Here is a 14,810-nt window from a genome sequence, read left to right as displayed (position 1 = left end):
GTAACGGAAGTGTGGCAGGAATTGGTTGGTCTGTCAGTGATGTATTTGTGCTGCGGTAGAATAGGACATACCTATTGTTTCCATCTCAAAACTAAAGTGAAATTTCTTTATGGAGAGGCGGCAGTGTTGGGTTCTTCCAGGAATGAGCTACTATTGCCCTAGATGAAATTAAGTTATGACCAATCGTATATCTATCATTAATTGGGACTTGGGGATGGTAGTGATTTAGAAGAGCGAATTCAGGTGAGGAAGGTATTAACCATAGTTGCCTACTCTCCCGGAATGTCCGGGAGACTCCCGAATTTCTGGGAGTTCTCACGTACTCACGAGAGAGCAGGACAACCGCCCGATTCCTAAGACCGTAGTAGTAGTAAAGTGGAGGCGGTGGGGCTTGTGATGCGAATCGCGCGTCATTGCTGCCCCTCCCCCTGCTGCAGTTGGTCAGAAGAGGTGATTGCCATTTAGGGGGCAGGCCAAATGACGCGATCTGCCGCCCCCCACCTTCACGCCTCCCCTCCATCTCCCGAAACAGGCCTTGCCAAAGTTGCCAAGTATAGTATTAACTGGTTAGTGACTTTGCTGGCTAGGTTGAAGACTTATGTCCGCAGATCCCGAAATATTGGGCAGCTCCAGAAGATATGGATAGTATCCACCGCTGAATTGCAGTTTTGCCAGCAAAACTTTGACTGTGAGACCCACATGCGCTGTAAAGCTCTGCTTAAAGTGCTGAAAACAATCAGAAATGGTAATGTTGGCGTACATTACCACGTGTAAAAGTTTTTACTAAAGTTAATAAATTGCTGTACATAGCAGTCCCCATAGACATCTATGGGGACTGCTATGTATTTCGAAAAAAAAATGCAAAGCAGCAGATATCATGCACCAATAATAAATTTGAAAAGGACTTAGATTTGCAGCTGTTTACAGGGAATTTTCAGCAAAAAATTGATTGATAAATAGGCCCCTTTAAGTCTAAACTGTTATAATTATATGTTAAATAAACATATCACACAAATATATATTATTATTATCATTGAGAATATATGAAAATATAAAAATGAATCTGGTAGTTAGGTGCTTTAACATGTGCTTATACAAACAGATGTGTTGCACTCATGCAAAGAGGAATATATTTTGCCTCAAATATAATCTGCTTTAAAAATAAAAATGTAAAAATATCCGTGGTTGGGATCATTGCAAATTGCGTTATTTATTTCAACCAACCTTACCTAAATATTCCAAGTACTTAATGCCTATTATTTTTATAGATGACGACATCGAGGTAAAAGTGAAACTAAATAGAAGTGTGATCTGCGCATGCGTGAGTGCTGCGCCTACTTGTACCAGGAAGGTTGTAACTTCAAACTTTTTATTTCACTTTTGGAGGTACAGTTTTCGTACTGAGGACCGAAGCTGATCATATCATTATACAGTCTGCTCATTATTACCAGGGAGCCGGCACCGAGTACTTCTGTATGACCGCAGTAACGGACTCTATGGAAATATGGATTAGCGCCGAGATGAGTTTCCTGATAATAAGTCTGTACCTGGTGAGTGGGTTTATATCATGTAGAATATGGAGACTGCTGTTTAGAACGTTATTAACTGTGTTATCAAGGGGCACATTTATCATTAATCGGCAAAAGTGAGAAATAGTTATCAATCCTTATCGCAAGGATAAGGATTGAACTATTTCTCAAATTTATTAAAATCTATGGGGCACATTTATCAATATTCACATAAAGTGAAAAGTAGTTTTCAATCCTTATCGCAATGATAAGGATTGAACTATTTCTCACATTTATGTACAGCCCTGCACAGAAACAGCAGTTCCGAAAAACTGCTGTTTCAGTGATAAAAAAAATCTTACTTACCCCCCTCTTCGGAAGCGCTGTCTCCGGGTCTTCTCTTCACTCTTCAATTGCGCATGTCCAGTTCCAAGAACTGGACATGCGCACACAGATCCCCTGTGATCCCCTTTTTTCGGGACTTGTTAGATTGCGGCCAGGAGCAGTCACCATTCTGTTGAATGGTGACTGCTCGCAAAAACGATCAGGAGTGCAAAGCAGCAGATATCAATGATATCTGCTGCGATGCACCTTTAATAAATTTGCGGAGAGCACATCCTGGCCTAATTTACACGGTAAGTGCACGATAGTGCACTACTGTGCTTTCTTAAATATACCCCCATGACATCTAAATTTAGTTCTCAACAGTTTGATTTCTGATGCCTTTGAGACCCTACAAGAGGTTCTCTAAGGAAGCTTACACTAAAGGTGACATTCTGAGTGGTAATTACTTCTGCCTGTAGAATTGGAGAACTGCAGACTTTGTGGTGCAAAGAAACCTTTCTGATTGTCTACACAGATAAGGTAGTATTAAGGACTAATCCAGCTTTCTTACCTAAAGTGGTGTCCACTTTTCATATTAATCAAGATATCATATTGCCATCCTTTTGTTCGTAACTAGCTGTTAATAAAGAGAGAAAGATACACACATTGGATTTAGTCGGAGCAATCTGTGTACTTATCCAGAACAGAGGGATATAGTAACACAGAACAACTATTGGTGATCCCGACAGGACCAAGTACAGTGTGTGCCCCATCTCAAGGTGGATAAGAGAATTCATTACACAGGCATACAAGATAAACAGAGGTAATGTGCCAGAGATCCTGAAAGCTCACTCAATTAGAGCAGTGGCAACTTCTTGGGCATGTAACGTTCAGGCCTCAACAGTTTCTCTAGAGAATACCTGGATAGTCCTCTATTCATACTTTCACTAGACATGATCTATTAGACGTAATGTTATCTGCTGCCTCACAGTTTCTTCACACAGCTACTTAATAAAATTGTCTCTGATTATGACTGACCTGGCATATATTTGCCATCGTATGAATGATGCTTGAGTACATACCATTGGAATATACAATTAATAAAATGGGAAATAGGCACACACGGTCAGGCAGGGCTGCAACTAGGGCTGTGCGACATGGGCGATCGCCCCAGGGCGCAACGCTGAAGGGGTGCGCAATTTAGGAATATTTTAGGTTCATTTGGTTAAAATTGAGGGCCAGGGGGGTGTCATTTGTCTTTCTCGCCCCAGGCGCTAGAATTATAAGTTACGGCTCTGCGGTCAGGGATCTTCAATTAAGTGGAGGTAAGGGGGCTTACAAATATTCCTCTAAGTGGATTATAAAGTATTTTACCCTTTTTCTGTATAGATCAAGAAGTAAATCAACCAACAACAGATGAAATAAACAAGCATAAGTTAAAGCAATACGCTCATTGCAATCAAGTGTCTGTAGATTAAGTGGTAGAAGCAGTTGTGTGTCCTGTGTTTCGGTTATATCTCTAATACCCCTTTCACACCGTATGAAAGACCTGGGTTATTGCCGGGGCGAGCCGGGTCTAGGCTAGGTGTAAAAGGGGCTCCGCGCATCTACCCGGGTGGGATGACCCGGAAATTGAACCCGGGTCTTTTGCAGGGTTATTCCCGGGTCCGACCCGGGTAGATGCTATTGTGAATGGGGAGACCCAGGTTTTTCAACATAACAAGAGGAGCCAATCAGAGCTCCTCTTGTGATGTTGCTATGGAGATCCGGTCTGACCCGTGTTCAGTGTGAACACGGTCTAGCCGGGTATTTGGCAGGGTGGGAGGCACTGTCCCCCGGCAATATCCTGAATTCATATACCCGGGATATTGCCGGGGTGGCAGTGTGAAAGTGGTATAACAGACCGGTGGTGGTGATCTATTCAATGCCTGTCATGTATGTATCCAGCTGGCAAACAGTGTTAGTAATCTTATCAAATCACACAGGGTCTGATTTATTAAGGAATGTAAAACGGACATAATGTGCTTTTTTTTTAAAAAAAACAAAACAAAACATGTACATCAAGCATACGTGCATCTGTATTCAAGGTCGAGTTTATGCAGGGAATACGTTCCCTGATGAATTCGAGCGCAATCACTTACAAGACATAACCTGGCGCACGTAACATTGCGATTTTATTTGCCCCATTTGATTCACAAACAGATGTACCCTGTACTACATGCATCTTTATTCCCAAATGACAGAGGAATGCACAGGTGTGGAAGTATTTCATCATCCTCATTCACATTATTACTTGTGAGCACTCATGTCTCATTGCATCATTGTCATATTAACCCTGCATATTAACTCTTTGTGTGATGCTTTACCACATCAACCTGTACTGTTGCAAGGTGTAATTGTTTGATAGTTCATTATCTAAAAAAGAAAATAGAACATACCTTAATCACATTAGTCTACATTTACTTTTAAAACAATGAAACACACATACAAAGTTTTTTTTTTAAATAGCCAACTTTTTTTTGATAAACAAATTAACAAAATGTAAACAAAAGAAGCATAATACAGCATTTTAAACTTTAACAATAATGCTTTTCAGCATTTGAAAATATTTATCTGTTTTTTTACTTTCTCGCAATATTTTTAATCAATATGTTTACCAATGGTATATCCGCATCACCAGGGAAAAATGTAAACATTTTTTTAAAATCACAAAATGACACAGTGCCATGCCATGATGTTGTAATGTTATTTGATGAGATGTTTGGTGTCAGGCGTGTAGGTGAATTGACAATCATGCCAACAATGAGTGTGTATGTATACCGTGCTTAGTCATCACTATCATCCGTCCCCTACACCTGACCTGTAGCAGGTGCAAAACTTACGTCTGAAAAGGAGCGTACGTCTGCGTGCGTCCTAGCTGGAATCGTCCATATCTGCTTGGGAATAAATTTACTGTAATTTAGCTATGTGCATCCGCTCCTTCCATCCCCCGTTCTGCCCATGAAATCTTAGGCTGTCCTTAATGTCCTTTGTGGGCGAAGATGCATTGTATGCACATTTGTTCTATGGCGAATAGCCCGTTTCTGGCTATATGTGTGAACACAGCACATATTGGCATTTGCATTCCTTAATGAATCGAGCCCACAGTGTATAATCTATCCACAATATACTGTGTAGTTCAAGCATATAGTGTTCCGTATCTCAATATCGTAAATTGGTAAAGTACATCAGGTTATCACACACGTTAATTTCCAAGTTTTTGTGTCCCTTTCTTTTCAGCCATTCCGATCAACTCGAATAGCATGACATAAATTAATGAATAAACATATCAGCTCTTGCAGATTTGTGACCGCAATTAAGCCACTTTCGGGTTCAAAGTACCTTTGACATGTGAGCTCACAAGAGGAAACACAACCTGCTCATACAATTATAATATTGGGTGCTTCTTGCAGTGCAAGTGCTTCTTGGAGAACATGGAGCTCAAAGGCAGCTCCTACTCTCACTCTGTGGCAACCATGTTATTGTCTGGCTACACAAAAAAATCTTCTGGTGGCTGCACTTGAAAACCACTAATGTCATACAACACAAGCATGACGTAATTAAAAATAAAGTATATAAACTTGGTATACAGCGTGTTGGCTGTTAAAAAGTGAGTCTTCTCAGCAGCGGGTATTGTTCTGTATGTGCTGAAGTGCTTCAAATTGCTGCCCTTGTAACATGATTAAAATCAAATCAGTCCTTATTCCAATTATGCAGAAGAAATTGTAGGTGGACTAAAGAGGCTGTTTTTGCCTAAGGTGACAAGGATACCAGTGTGGAGAGAACCAGGGTGACTGGGATGTCTGCTAGTGTGTATACATTGTTTTTCATAAGTACAAATGAGTAATTTACAATGTAGTTTCTATAATCACATGTTTGCATGTTGCTTATTGTGTTTTTTCTTTTTGGCAGACAATTTTGAGAACTATAGTTTTGTGCTGTAATCATGAAGAATATAAGATCAATGATATATGCTGTCCTATGTGCCCAGCAGGTAAGTGCAACAATAATATATATGTGGATTGAAAGCTCTTGTGAGTAGGGTTCATTTCCATATCCTACACTGTGTAACACCCCTACTTCCTATGTATAGTCCATTTCAACCAGTAAGAAGCTTGCAGTTAGCTTAGATAGTTATAGGTACCTATTATAACATGAGAAGTAACATAGGTAGGTGGGGGCAGTTGTGTTTTTATTAGATGATTTGTTGTATTATTTGTAATCTTATAAAATTCAGAAAATAGTCTTCACCATTAATGGCTGCATAATGTTTAAATGTCTGGTTTTCAGGATCACTAAAATACGATTATTGATCTAAAAACTGCACAGTACATCCCAAAACCTCTGTCCTGGTGTAAACTCTGAAGATTGTTAACCAGTGTAATGCATTGCACAACCCCTATGTTTCCATGCCTTCAAATATTTATAAATCCAAAATAAAAATAAGTCATTATGAGTTACAAGCAACCAAGTACAGAAGTGTGATGTCTAAAGTAGCTCATCTTCAGGAAGCATGGAAACTGCAGAGCCGGTGTCTAACATTACTTCAATAGCCTGTCACTGTCCTCCTTTTGTAACATCAACCTGTACATTGCACACTACTTTATCTGCAATGCATGCATTTGTATTTTCAACACTGAAAACTGACATTTGGCGTAGTAACTTCATATACTTTAGGCTGAGTACTGAGATTTACTGTAGCAAAATGTTCCCTCTTGTTGCACTGCGCTTCTTTCGCAGGGCATATGGCAAAGTGCGCAGTGTGTTCTGTTGATCCACATTGGTAGCACGATTGCCCTTGTGTGGTGTTAGTTTGCTGATGTTGTGAAGTCCCTTATGCAACATTTTGTTAGGATTTCTTGTACTTCTGTGTAACCCGGGTCTGTACTTGATGTATGGCTTGTACGATGCATGCGGTTTACTTGGCCTATCGTTTTTACTTTCCGCCATTGCTGCTTCAATCTGGCTAGCTTTAGCAACAGCCTTTTATATAGTCAGACCTATTGCAAGCATCAACCGCTTCCTTATGCAAGCTGGTCTCAAATCCTTTCATCCACCATGTGTCTAAATGTGACCACCATCTCCCTCAAGGTAGCAGTGTACTGTTCTGTGAATTCCCCAGTTTTCTGTCCATGGTGGCGAACATTCAGCTATAACATTGACTTTAGGAATGAAAAAGTTCCTTATTGCTGTAAGAGCTGTAGCATTATTGTCATCCACTAAAGGAAACGTGTAATAAATTTTGGTTTGCAGCAAGGCAATGAATCAAAAAAGCAAGTTTTCTGGTTTCCCTTTCCTTCTGGCTCCTATTGAGGTGCGTATCATTAATTGCAAGCCATTGTAGGCTCACCCGCTGTGTGTTTATTCCACATATAGTAATCAAACAGTGTAGAGCTAACTTCCTTACAGAAATGCTCAGAATATTTTATATATTGTCACCTACTGTTGTAACCTGGTACTAAAGCATTCATTTCTGTTGAGCTGCTGGACCCAGTGAGTTCAGCTATCATATCTTTGTTACGAGCCGCGGGCACCGCCGCGACTCGCTTCGCCTTGTTCTTGGCGTTCACTGGAAGAATCGTAGTTTGGAGGAACGGTCCTGGGTTTCACGAAGATGCCTTCATTCTAACAAACTTATCAAAAGGTTTTTCAAACAATTTCCTAGGAAACTAGGGTGTCGGGGTTCCTTATCCCCTGCTCGGGGGGGGGGGGGGTACTGTCACAAGCTGCGGAGGTCACGGGCACCGCCGCGACTCACTCCCCTTTGTCCCTGGCGTCCCGGCCGTCTCCATGATGACCGGGACGTTGCTTACGGTTCTTGGCCCGACCGTTACTAGGGCAGCGGCAGAACGCTGATCTGTCAGAATATCGCGCCCCGACACCACAGGGCAGCCATGTGCGTGTGCCAGGACTTCTACTAAGCCTGCAAGCTATTAGCATTAATTACATTTATTAAGCCACACCTGGGGGGGTTTGTCATGCCATTTCATTGCCTGTCCCTGATTGGCTGTCTTGAGTATTTAAGGCAGGGAGGGCTTAGCCTCCCTGCTGGTTATAGCGTGGATGCTGTCTGTTGCTGACCTGTTCCTGTCTTGTTCCTGTGGATACCCTGTTCCTCTATTATTGGACCTCCTGTTGTGATTAGAGATGGGCGGGCTCGGTTTCCCGAACACCGAGCCCACCCGGACTTAGGGTATCCGAGCCGGCTCGGAACTAGCGCGCACGTTCGGGTATGGAAACATCATCATTGTCTCGTCGGATCTTGCAAGATTTTGATTCTTTAAATAACGCCCGAAACGGAGCTCCGTCGCCATTTCACAGAGAGCCAGAGAAGGGATAGCAGCGTCTTTGATAGGGTCTAGTGTAGTTAGGCAGGTTTAGTATAGTGATAGTCTCAAGTCACATTGCCAGTGCCAGAGCTCACCCACAATTAGGAGAGGTGTCAGTTGTCTTTGTTTAATAGTCTGGTATTGTGCTTTCCAGTCTCCATTCACAGTGTACTGTTGCAGAGCTCAGCCAGAATTAGTAGAGGTGGCAAAGGGCTTTGATTTTATAGTTCAATAGGCTGTTTTTGTTCTTTCCAGTCTCCACTCACAGGGTACTATGCCAGAGCTCGCCCACAATTAGGAGAGTTGGCATTTTGCATTTTCTTTGTAAAAATGTAATAGGCTGGTATTGTTCTTTACACTCAAATTGTATTGTGCCACAACTCAGCCACAATTCGGATAGGTGGCATTTTGCATTTTTTTTATAAAAAAATTAATTGGCTTCTATTGTTCTTTACACTCAAATTGTACTGTGCCAGAGCTATGGATCAGTCCCCAGAAGACCAGGAGCACCAAGCAGCTTCTGGCACCAGTCATGATGATGATGATAATAATAATAATAATCCTTCTACCTCTACATCATCTGCTAAAGCCTTTCATTAAAGTGCATAGTGTTTGTAAGTCAAGGAAACAAAAATGTAAGAAAACACCTTTTACTTCCAGTAAAGAAAAAAATCACCTTTACTCAAGGCCAAGTTAAGTGCCCAAAAAATAAATTGCCAACATGCCATTCTACACGCGCAATGGCAAGGAAAAATTCAGGCCTTCACCCTACTGTAGGAGTGCTAGTTCTGCAAATGTACTTCAGACATCTTCTTGTAAGGTCAGTGATGACGATGGAAGACCTTGTCATTCTGACTACAAAAGTGGTGCCCAAATTCTTGCCCAAAGTGTAAAAGCAGAGCTGGAAGAAAGTAGCAAGGCCTTACAAGAAAAAATGTAGGTTCTGATCCAGATATGACACAAATACCTGAGGAGAGTCTTGACCTTTTTGATACAGTACTCACAAAGATGCCCCCTGTCAGCATAATACTGATGTGTACAAGAGCAGGCCAAGTGTAGCCAGTGATACCCAAATTGAGGATGCTATTTTGGAATTGCAAGAGGATGAGGGGGATGTCATGCCTGGGCAGAAGACCAAAAAAATCCACCTCTTATGTCTGGAATTATTTTTACCCAAATCCTGACAACAGCTGTGTAGCCATATGTAGCGTTTGTAAAACCACAGTCAGTCGAGGTAGGGACATAAACCAATTAGGAACCTCATCCATGTTACGGCACTTGAAGAGAGTTTATGGGATGCTTTTGGGAAACTCCGAAACTTATTCCCACAAAATAACAACAAGCAGTCCAGCATCAGCTAGCTTCCTGCTCTCATCTAGATCACGGCCCCTGCAATCGACACCGACACCATCCTCATCAATATCGTCATTAGCAATCAGAGTTAGTCCTGCCTCCAAGCCGCTTAGGCTACATGACTCCTCCCCTAACCAGGATTCCTGTGAAGATTTTGTGACATTTAGGCCTACTGCTGCTGCTGCTAGTCCTGCTGCTAGTCCTGCTGCTGGGGGTGAAGACCACTAGTACTTTACAACAATTAACTGTGAAACAATCTTTTGTTAGAGGAAGCAATTATGACAGCAGTCACCCAGTCGCAAAGCGGATCACAGACGCCATGGGGACTATGCTAGTGTTAGATCTGCGTCCAATATCCACTATTAACGCAGCTAGTTTTTCACAGTTAATTGAGGTCTTATGTCCCCATTACCATATTCCATTGCGACACCATTTTTCGAGAAAATCTATTCCTCAACTGTACTGGAACGTTTGTAAAAATGTAATAATTGGGCTACAAAATGCCATTCTACCTACTGTACACTTAATCACAGATATGTGGACAAGTGGAAGTGGGCAAACAAAAGATTATATGACTGTGACAGCCCACTGAGTTGGTGATTTACCATCCTGTTTTGCTCACACAATAAACTTGGTGGAGCAGAGCTTCTTGAAAAATAAATGTGAGGTGCAGGAGATGCTTTCGGAGGCCCATAAAATTTCGGGACATTTCCGGCATTCTACCACAGCATTTAGGAGATTGCAGCAGCTACAAGAACAATTTAATTTGCACTGCCACCAACTTAAGCAAGAGGTGTTAACAAGGTGGAATTCCACCCTGTACATGCTTCAGAGGATGGAGAAACAGCGCAAAGTCATACAAGTGTATTGCACAGGCCCTGACATTGGGAAAGGAGGAGGAATGTATTTCAGTCTTGCACAGTGGAGAATCCTTTCTGTGCTGTGCAAGGTGCTGAAACCATTTGAAGTTGTGATGTGTGAAGTGAGTTCAGACACTGCTAGCTTGAGCCAAGTCATTCCCTTAATTCGACTTTTGGAAAAGTAGCTTGAGAACCTGAAGGAGGAGATGGGAGATGAAAGAAAGCAATTCCGTAAAGTATGTTGGCCTTGTAGATCAAGAACTTAATTCGCTTTGTCATGATCCAACAGTTAATAAAATCTTGAAGTCGGATCACTATGTTTTGGCGACTGTGCTTGATCCTAGGTTTAAGACCTGCGTAGATGCTTTGCTTCCAACTGACCGAGATCTGAAGAGATGCAAGGAGCTCCTGGTCAGTAAGTTGACCACTCAAGTGGTCCGTGGCTTGACAGCGTCTCCTCCTTCAGTTTCTCAGGCAGCTGCTGCTCGTAAGAAATTGCGCTTCCCAAAGAGAAGCAGGGATGACGCAGGTGGCAGACCAAAACAGTTTGACATGCAAAGGATGGTGGAGGATTATTTTCAAGAGTTCATTGAAATCGACATGTCGGAGAGTCCCTTTCCATACTGGGAGGAAAAACAAGCATGTACAAACTCGCTTTGCAATACCTAAGCTGCCCACCCTCCAGTGTGTACTCAGAAAGAGTTTTCAGCACAGCCGGGAACCTTGTCAGTGATCGACTATGGGGGTTACTTCATAAAAATGTGGAAAAGATGATGTTCATCAAAATGAACTACATCTTCCATGAGGAAGGTCTTTACCGGAAAATACATCTAAGTACTGACACTTCCGTAATGGTAGATTCCAGCGGAGATGAATTAATAGTCTGTGATGATGATATACACACTGATGAGGGTGAGGATGATGCTGAAGATAATGACGACAACATCTTGACAGTGTAGAATTCATTTGACAGCACTGTTGGTCTAGCCTGCCTTTAGAGCATTGATAGCTGGTTTAGTGGGGGCCCAAACAAACCAAGCACTTCAGCCACAAACGTGGCAGCCCTTGTCGCTGAAGTGCTTGGATTGTTAAAGTGTGCATGTCCTTTGTAAGATCCAACATATGGGTTGGTGGGAGGCCAGAAGGACAATTCCATCCTGTATTACTTTTCTATTGTGAGTTTGTGACACTGGTGTGGCAATGTTTTCTAGATGTGATATAAACTGCAGTGTGTTTGTGTTGTTGCTCTGTCGCTTAACATCCAACCAGCTCACTGCAGTATTTGGCTGAAAGTGTATGAAAAGCATATTGTGACCTGTGAGATGGTAAAAATGGAATGGAAATGACTGGAATTTAGTGAGGTTAATAATAATGTAGGTACAAAATAATTCCTAAATTATGTGATTTTAGCCCAAAAAATTGAATTTTGTAAAAAATAGCAAACCAAAACACACAAGGGCGGTTTTGGCAAAACCAAAACCAAATCCCGAAGGTAATCCAGATCCAAAACCAAAACACGGGGGTCAGTGAGCATCTCTAGTTGTGTTAGGCTGCTGGCCCTGATCACCAACCCACAGAACTAGATGACGGAGATCTTCGCTTATAGCAGCCGGCTTTCCCTTAGAGCTTGACGCGCTCACCGGTACTCGGATGCCCTCAGAACTTAGCTCCAAGTGTAGTGTGGGTTGGTAATGCAGGACCACAGCGGCGGGCCAGGAGACTGGTTGTCAAGCGATAGCCAAGGTCTAGGGTCACAGGCAAGCAGGATGGTTAGTAAACACGCCAGACGTCGGGGTCACGGGCAAAGTAGCAGGGTCCAAAGTACAAGCCAGAAGAGTCAGGGTCACCAGAAAGCAGGCAGGGTCCAAATCCAAGCAGGGGGTCAAAACATGGGCGATCCAAACAGAGTATCCACAGGACAGCAACAGGAAACCAAAAGCAGGTCAGCAAACTGAACAGCAAGCTATAACCGGCAGTGAGGCTCCAGACCTCACTGCCTTAAATACTACTACCCGCAAATCAGAGCCTAGCTCTGAACTCAACCACTGCCACCTGCCTAATTAATAAATTACCCTTAATTAGCCCACAGACTGTCCAGCCAGACGGCACGCGCCCGGCTGTCCCCTGTTGCCGGGACGCGGCGATAGAGGGGGTTTAGCGTCCAGCCGTTGCCTTGGCTGTATGCAGAAATGACGTCCCGGTTGTCATGGCGACAGCCGGGCCGCCAGAGGGCACTGGGAGCGGGCCGCAGTGGCTGTGAGTACCGCCGCTTCTCGTGACAAGTTGTGACCCTTTGCTCTGTTTCTGGATTCTGCTTTCGTGCTGGTGACCCTGACATTTTAGCGTGTTATTTGACTACTCTGCTTGCTTCGGACCCCTGACCTTGGCTTACGTCTGACCATCCGTTACCATCTGACCTGCAAGTCGTGTCTTGTTGCTTATCAACGGTTACACATGCGCAGTCCAGCCACGGGGCACCTGGAAGTCACGTCGCTGCCTGCACGAAAAGAGGAAGACGACGCGTCCTTGCGGCAGAGACGGTAATCAGGGACGGCATCTGACACCACAAAATGCCGGACAGTCAGTGTACAAAAGCATACAATCTACAATCTCTTATAAAAACAGAAAAATTATATTTGTACGGTTGATGGCATTCAAATAGTCATAAATGTACTGAACAGTGGCTAAAATATTTTATCTGTAATTATTCTATTCTGTTAAATGAGTAAAACCATTCTCATTGTGAATTTTGATCAATGACATTTTTATAGCATACCTACCAACAGTTCTGATATAGGTTGTATGGGCCTCTATCCCTGTGTATGAAAAGAGGAAGGACTTCATGATGTAGACAAGGTTTCAAAATTGAAGAACATGGTTTGGATGGATTGTGCTTCATCTCTGTGAATTAGGAACATGGCCTAAATTGTCTAGATTTTATTGCAAGCTGTGCTGTAGGGATGAAAAGATTTCAAAGGAAGTTTCAATTGATTCTACAGTGGGATACCAAGTGCATCCTGTTAATTATATTTTCTTTTTCCTAGGTACTGCTGTGAGTAGACATTGCACAGCAAACTCTAGGGATATTGTATGTGCAACTTGCATTGAGGGAACATATAGGGACCATCCCAACGGCTTCACTGAGTGTTTACTATGTAAAGACTGCGATCCTGGTAAGTAATATGTAGTTTTATGCACTACTCTTCTACATTTTGTCAACAAATTGCAAATGGTAATGTATTGTGATGAAATAGGATACTAGGCATTCAGAAAATTGGTATTTTCTTTTCACTACATGGCAGCCATCCGCTAATGGGTTAACTGGTTAGTCAACTGAGTAAACACTAGAAAACACACCCGGGAAGATATATAGTGTGACTTATCATTCCCTTCAGTATTTTTCCGGTCTCTCAGCTGAGTGAGGTAATGGGAGTGTATTGTTGTTGTGTTTTACTTATCTGTTAGCTGGATGGTTCCTGGGATGCATCTCTGGGAGTGCAAGTAGGGACAACGGGGATGGCTCCCTGGTACCACTGTTTGCCATTTCGCTCTTGCACACGGGTGACGTCACTGTGCTGACTACCATAATTAAGAACACAATCGGAGGCATACACGCTTGTTTAAAGGGCACAAACTGCAATGTTCCAGCACTGAACTAAGACCACACACTGATACTGTGCCAACATGAGTTTTGCAGCCACAACTCTTTTTATACTGTTTCTGACACACATGGTGGCAGGGGGTAATCCAGCCCCCTACTCATATCTGGCACCAGACCATTTAATGTTAAGCATCTGGATCCAATATATCCTCTAAACTTGGATTTACCTCACTTTAAAGTTAACAAAATTTACATCAATCTGTTAGTTCCCAAATTACTTGCTCTTTCATTATTCACATAATTCACAAAGTTTCTCTACCTTTTTTAGACACAGGATACACAGGATAAAATGTTAACGACCCCCACTTCACCAATGTACTGGTAGTTCTTATGGCTGCTCTTAGGACACAAGGAAACACAGTAAGGCCTTATCTGGATGACGTTCTAATAGTAAAGTCAGAAAAGATTGGTAGATACAGTCTAAGTCATGTATTTCTTGCCGGAATAATGGATAATCAACAGAGAAAAAAGTCACTTAGGGCCTCCTCAACATCTACAATTCTTGGGGGTTTAAATAGACACAGTGTTACGACTCTGCCTGTGTTTTTGTATGTGTCAGCAGTACCTTTAATCCTCCAGAGGTGCTGCTGTTCTGCTCCTGAGCTTGCACCATGCCTGAAGGGGTTTTTACTCCTTGCCAATTAGAACTGCACCTGGCTCTCGTCTTCTTATACCTGCCTCAACCTGTGCTCAGTGCAGTTCATCCGTGTATACCTGGCTGCTGCTCGTGTCCCCC

At 42.6% G+C, this 14,810-nt stretch overlaps 1 protein-coding gene across 2 annotated transcripts in view; it reads left to right on the top strand.

The window, feature by feature from the left end:
• Positions 1–1,325: 1,325 nt before the first annotated feature.
• Positions 1,326–14,810, top strand: part of LOC142108005 (tumor necrosis factor receptor superfamily member 14-like) — a 102,607-nt gene continuing 89,122 nt past the window's right edge. Inside the window, exons 1-3 of one of the 2 annotated variants that reach the window (XM_075191698.1) lie at positions 1,343–1,550; positions 5,784–5,865; positions 13,458–13,586. In XM_075191698.1, coding sequence (XP_075047799.1) covers positions 1,476–1,550; positions 5,784–5,865; positions 13,458–13,586 — 286 coding nt within the window. In that variant the 5' untranslated portion in view covers positions 1,343–1,475. Of the gene's footprint in view, positions 1,551–5,783; positions 5,866–13,457; positions 13,587–14,810 lie in introns of both variants that reach the window. The other variant, XM_075191699.1, reaches the window with a different exon arrangement.

The sequence above is a fragment of the Mixophyes fleayi genome, chromosome 11, assembly GCF_038048845.1.
Source record: "Mixophyes fleayi isolate aMixFle1 chromosome 11, aMixFle1.hap1, whole genome shotgun sequence".
NCBI classification, from domain to species: domain Eukaryota; kingdom Metazoa; phylum Chordata; class Amphibia; order Anura; family Limnodynastidae; genus Mixophyes; species Mixophyes fleayi.
This window is presented reverse-complemented; position numbering and strand designations above follow the sequence as displayed.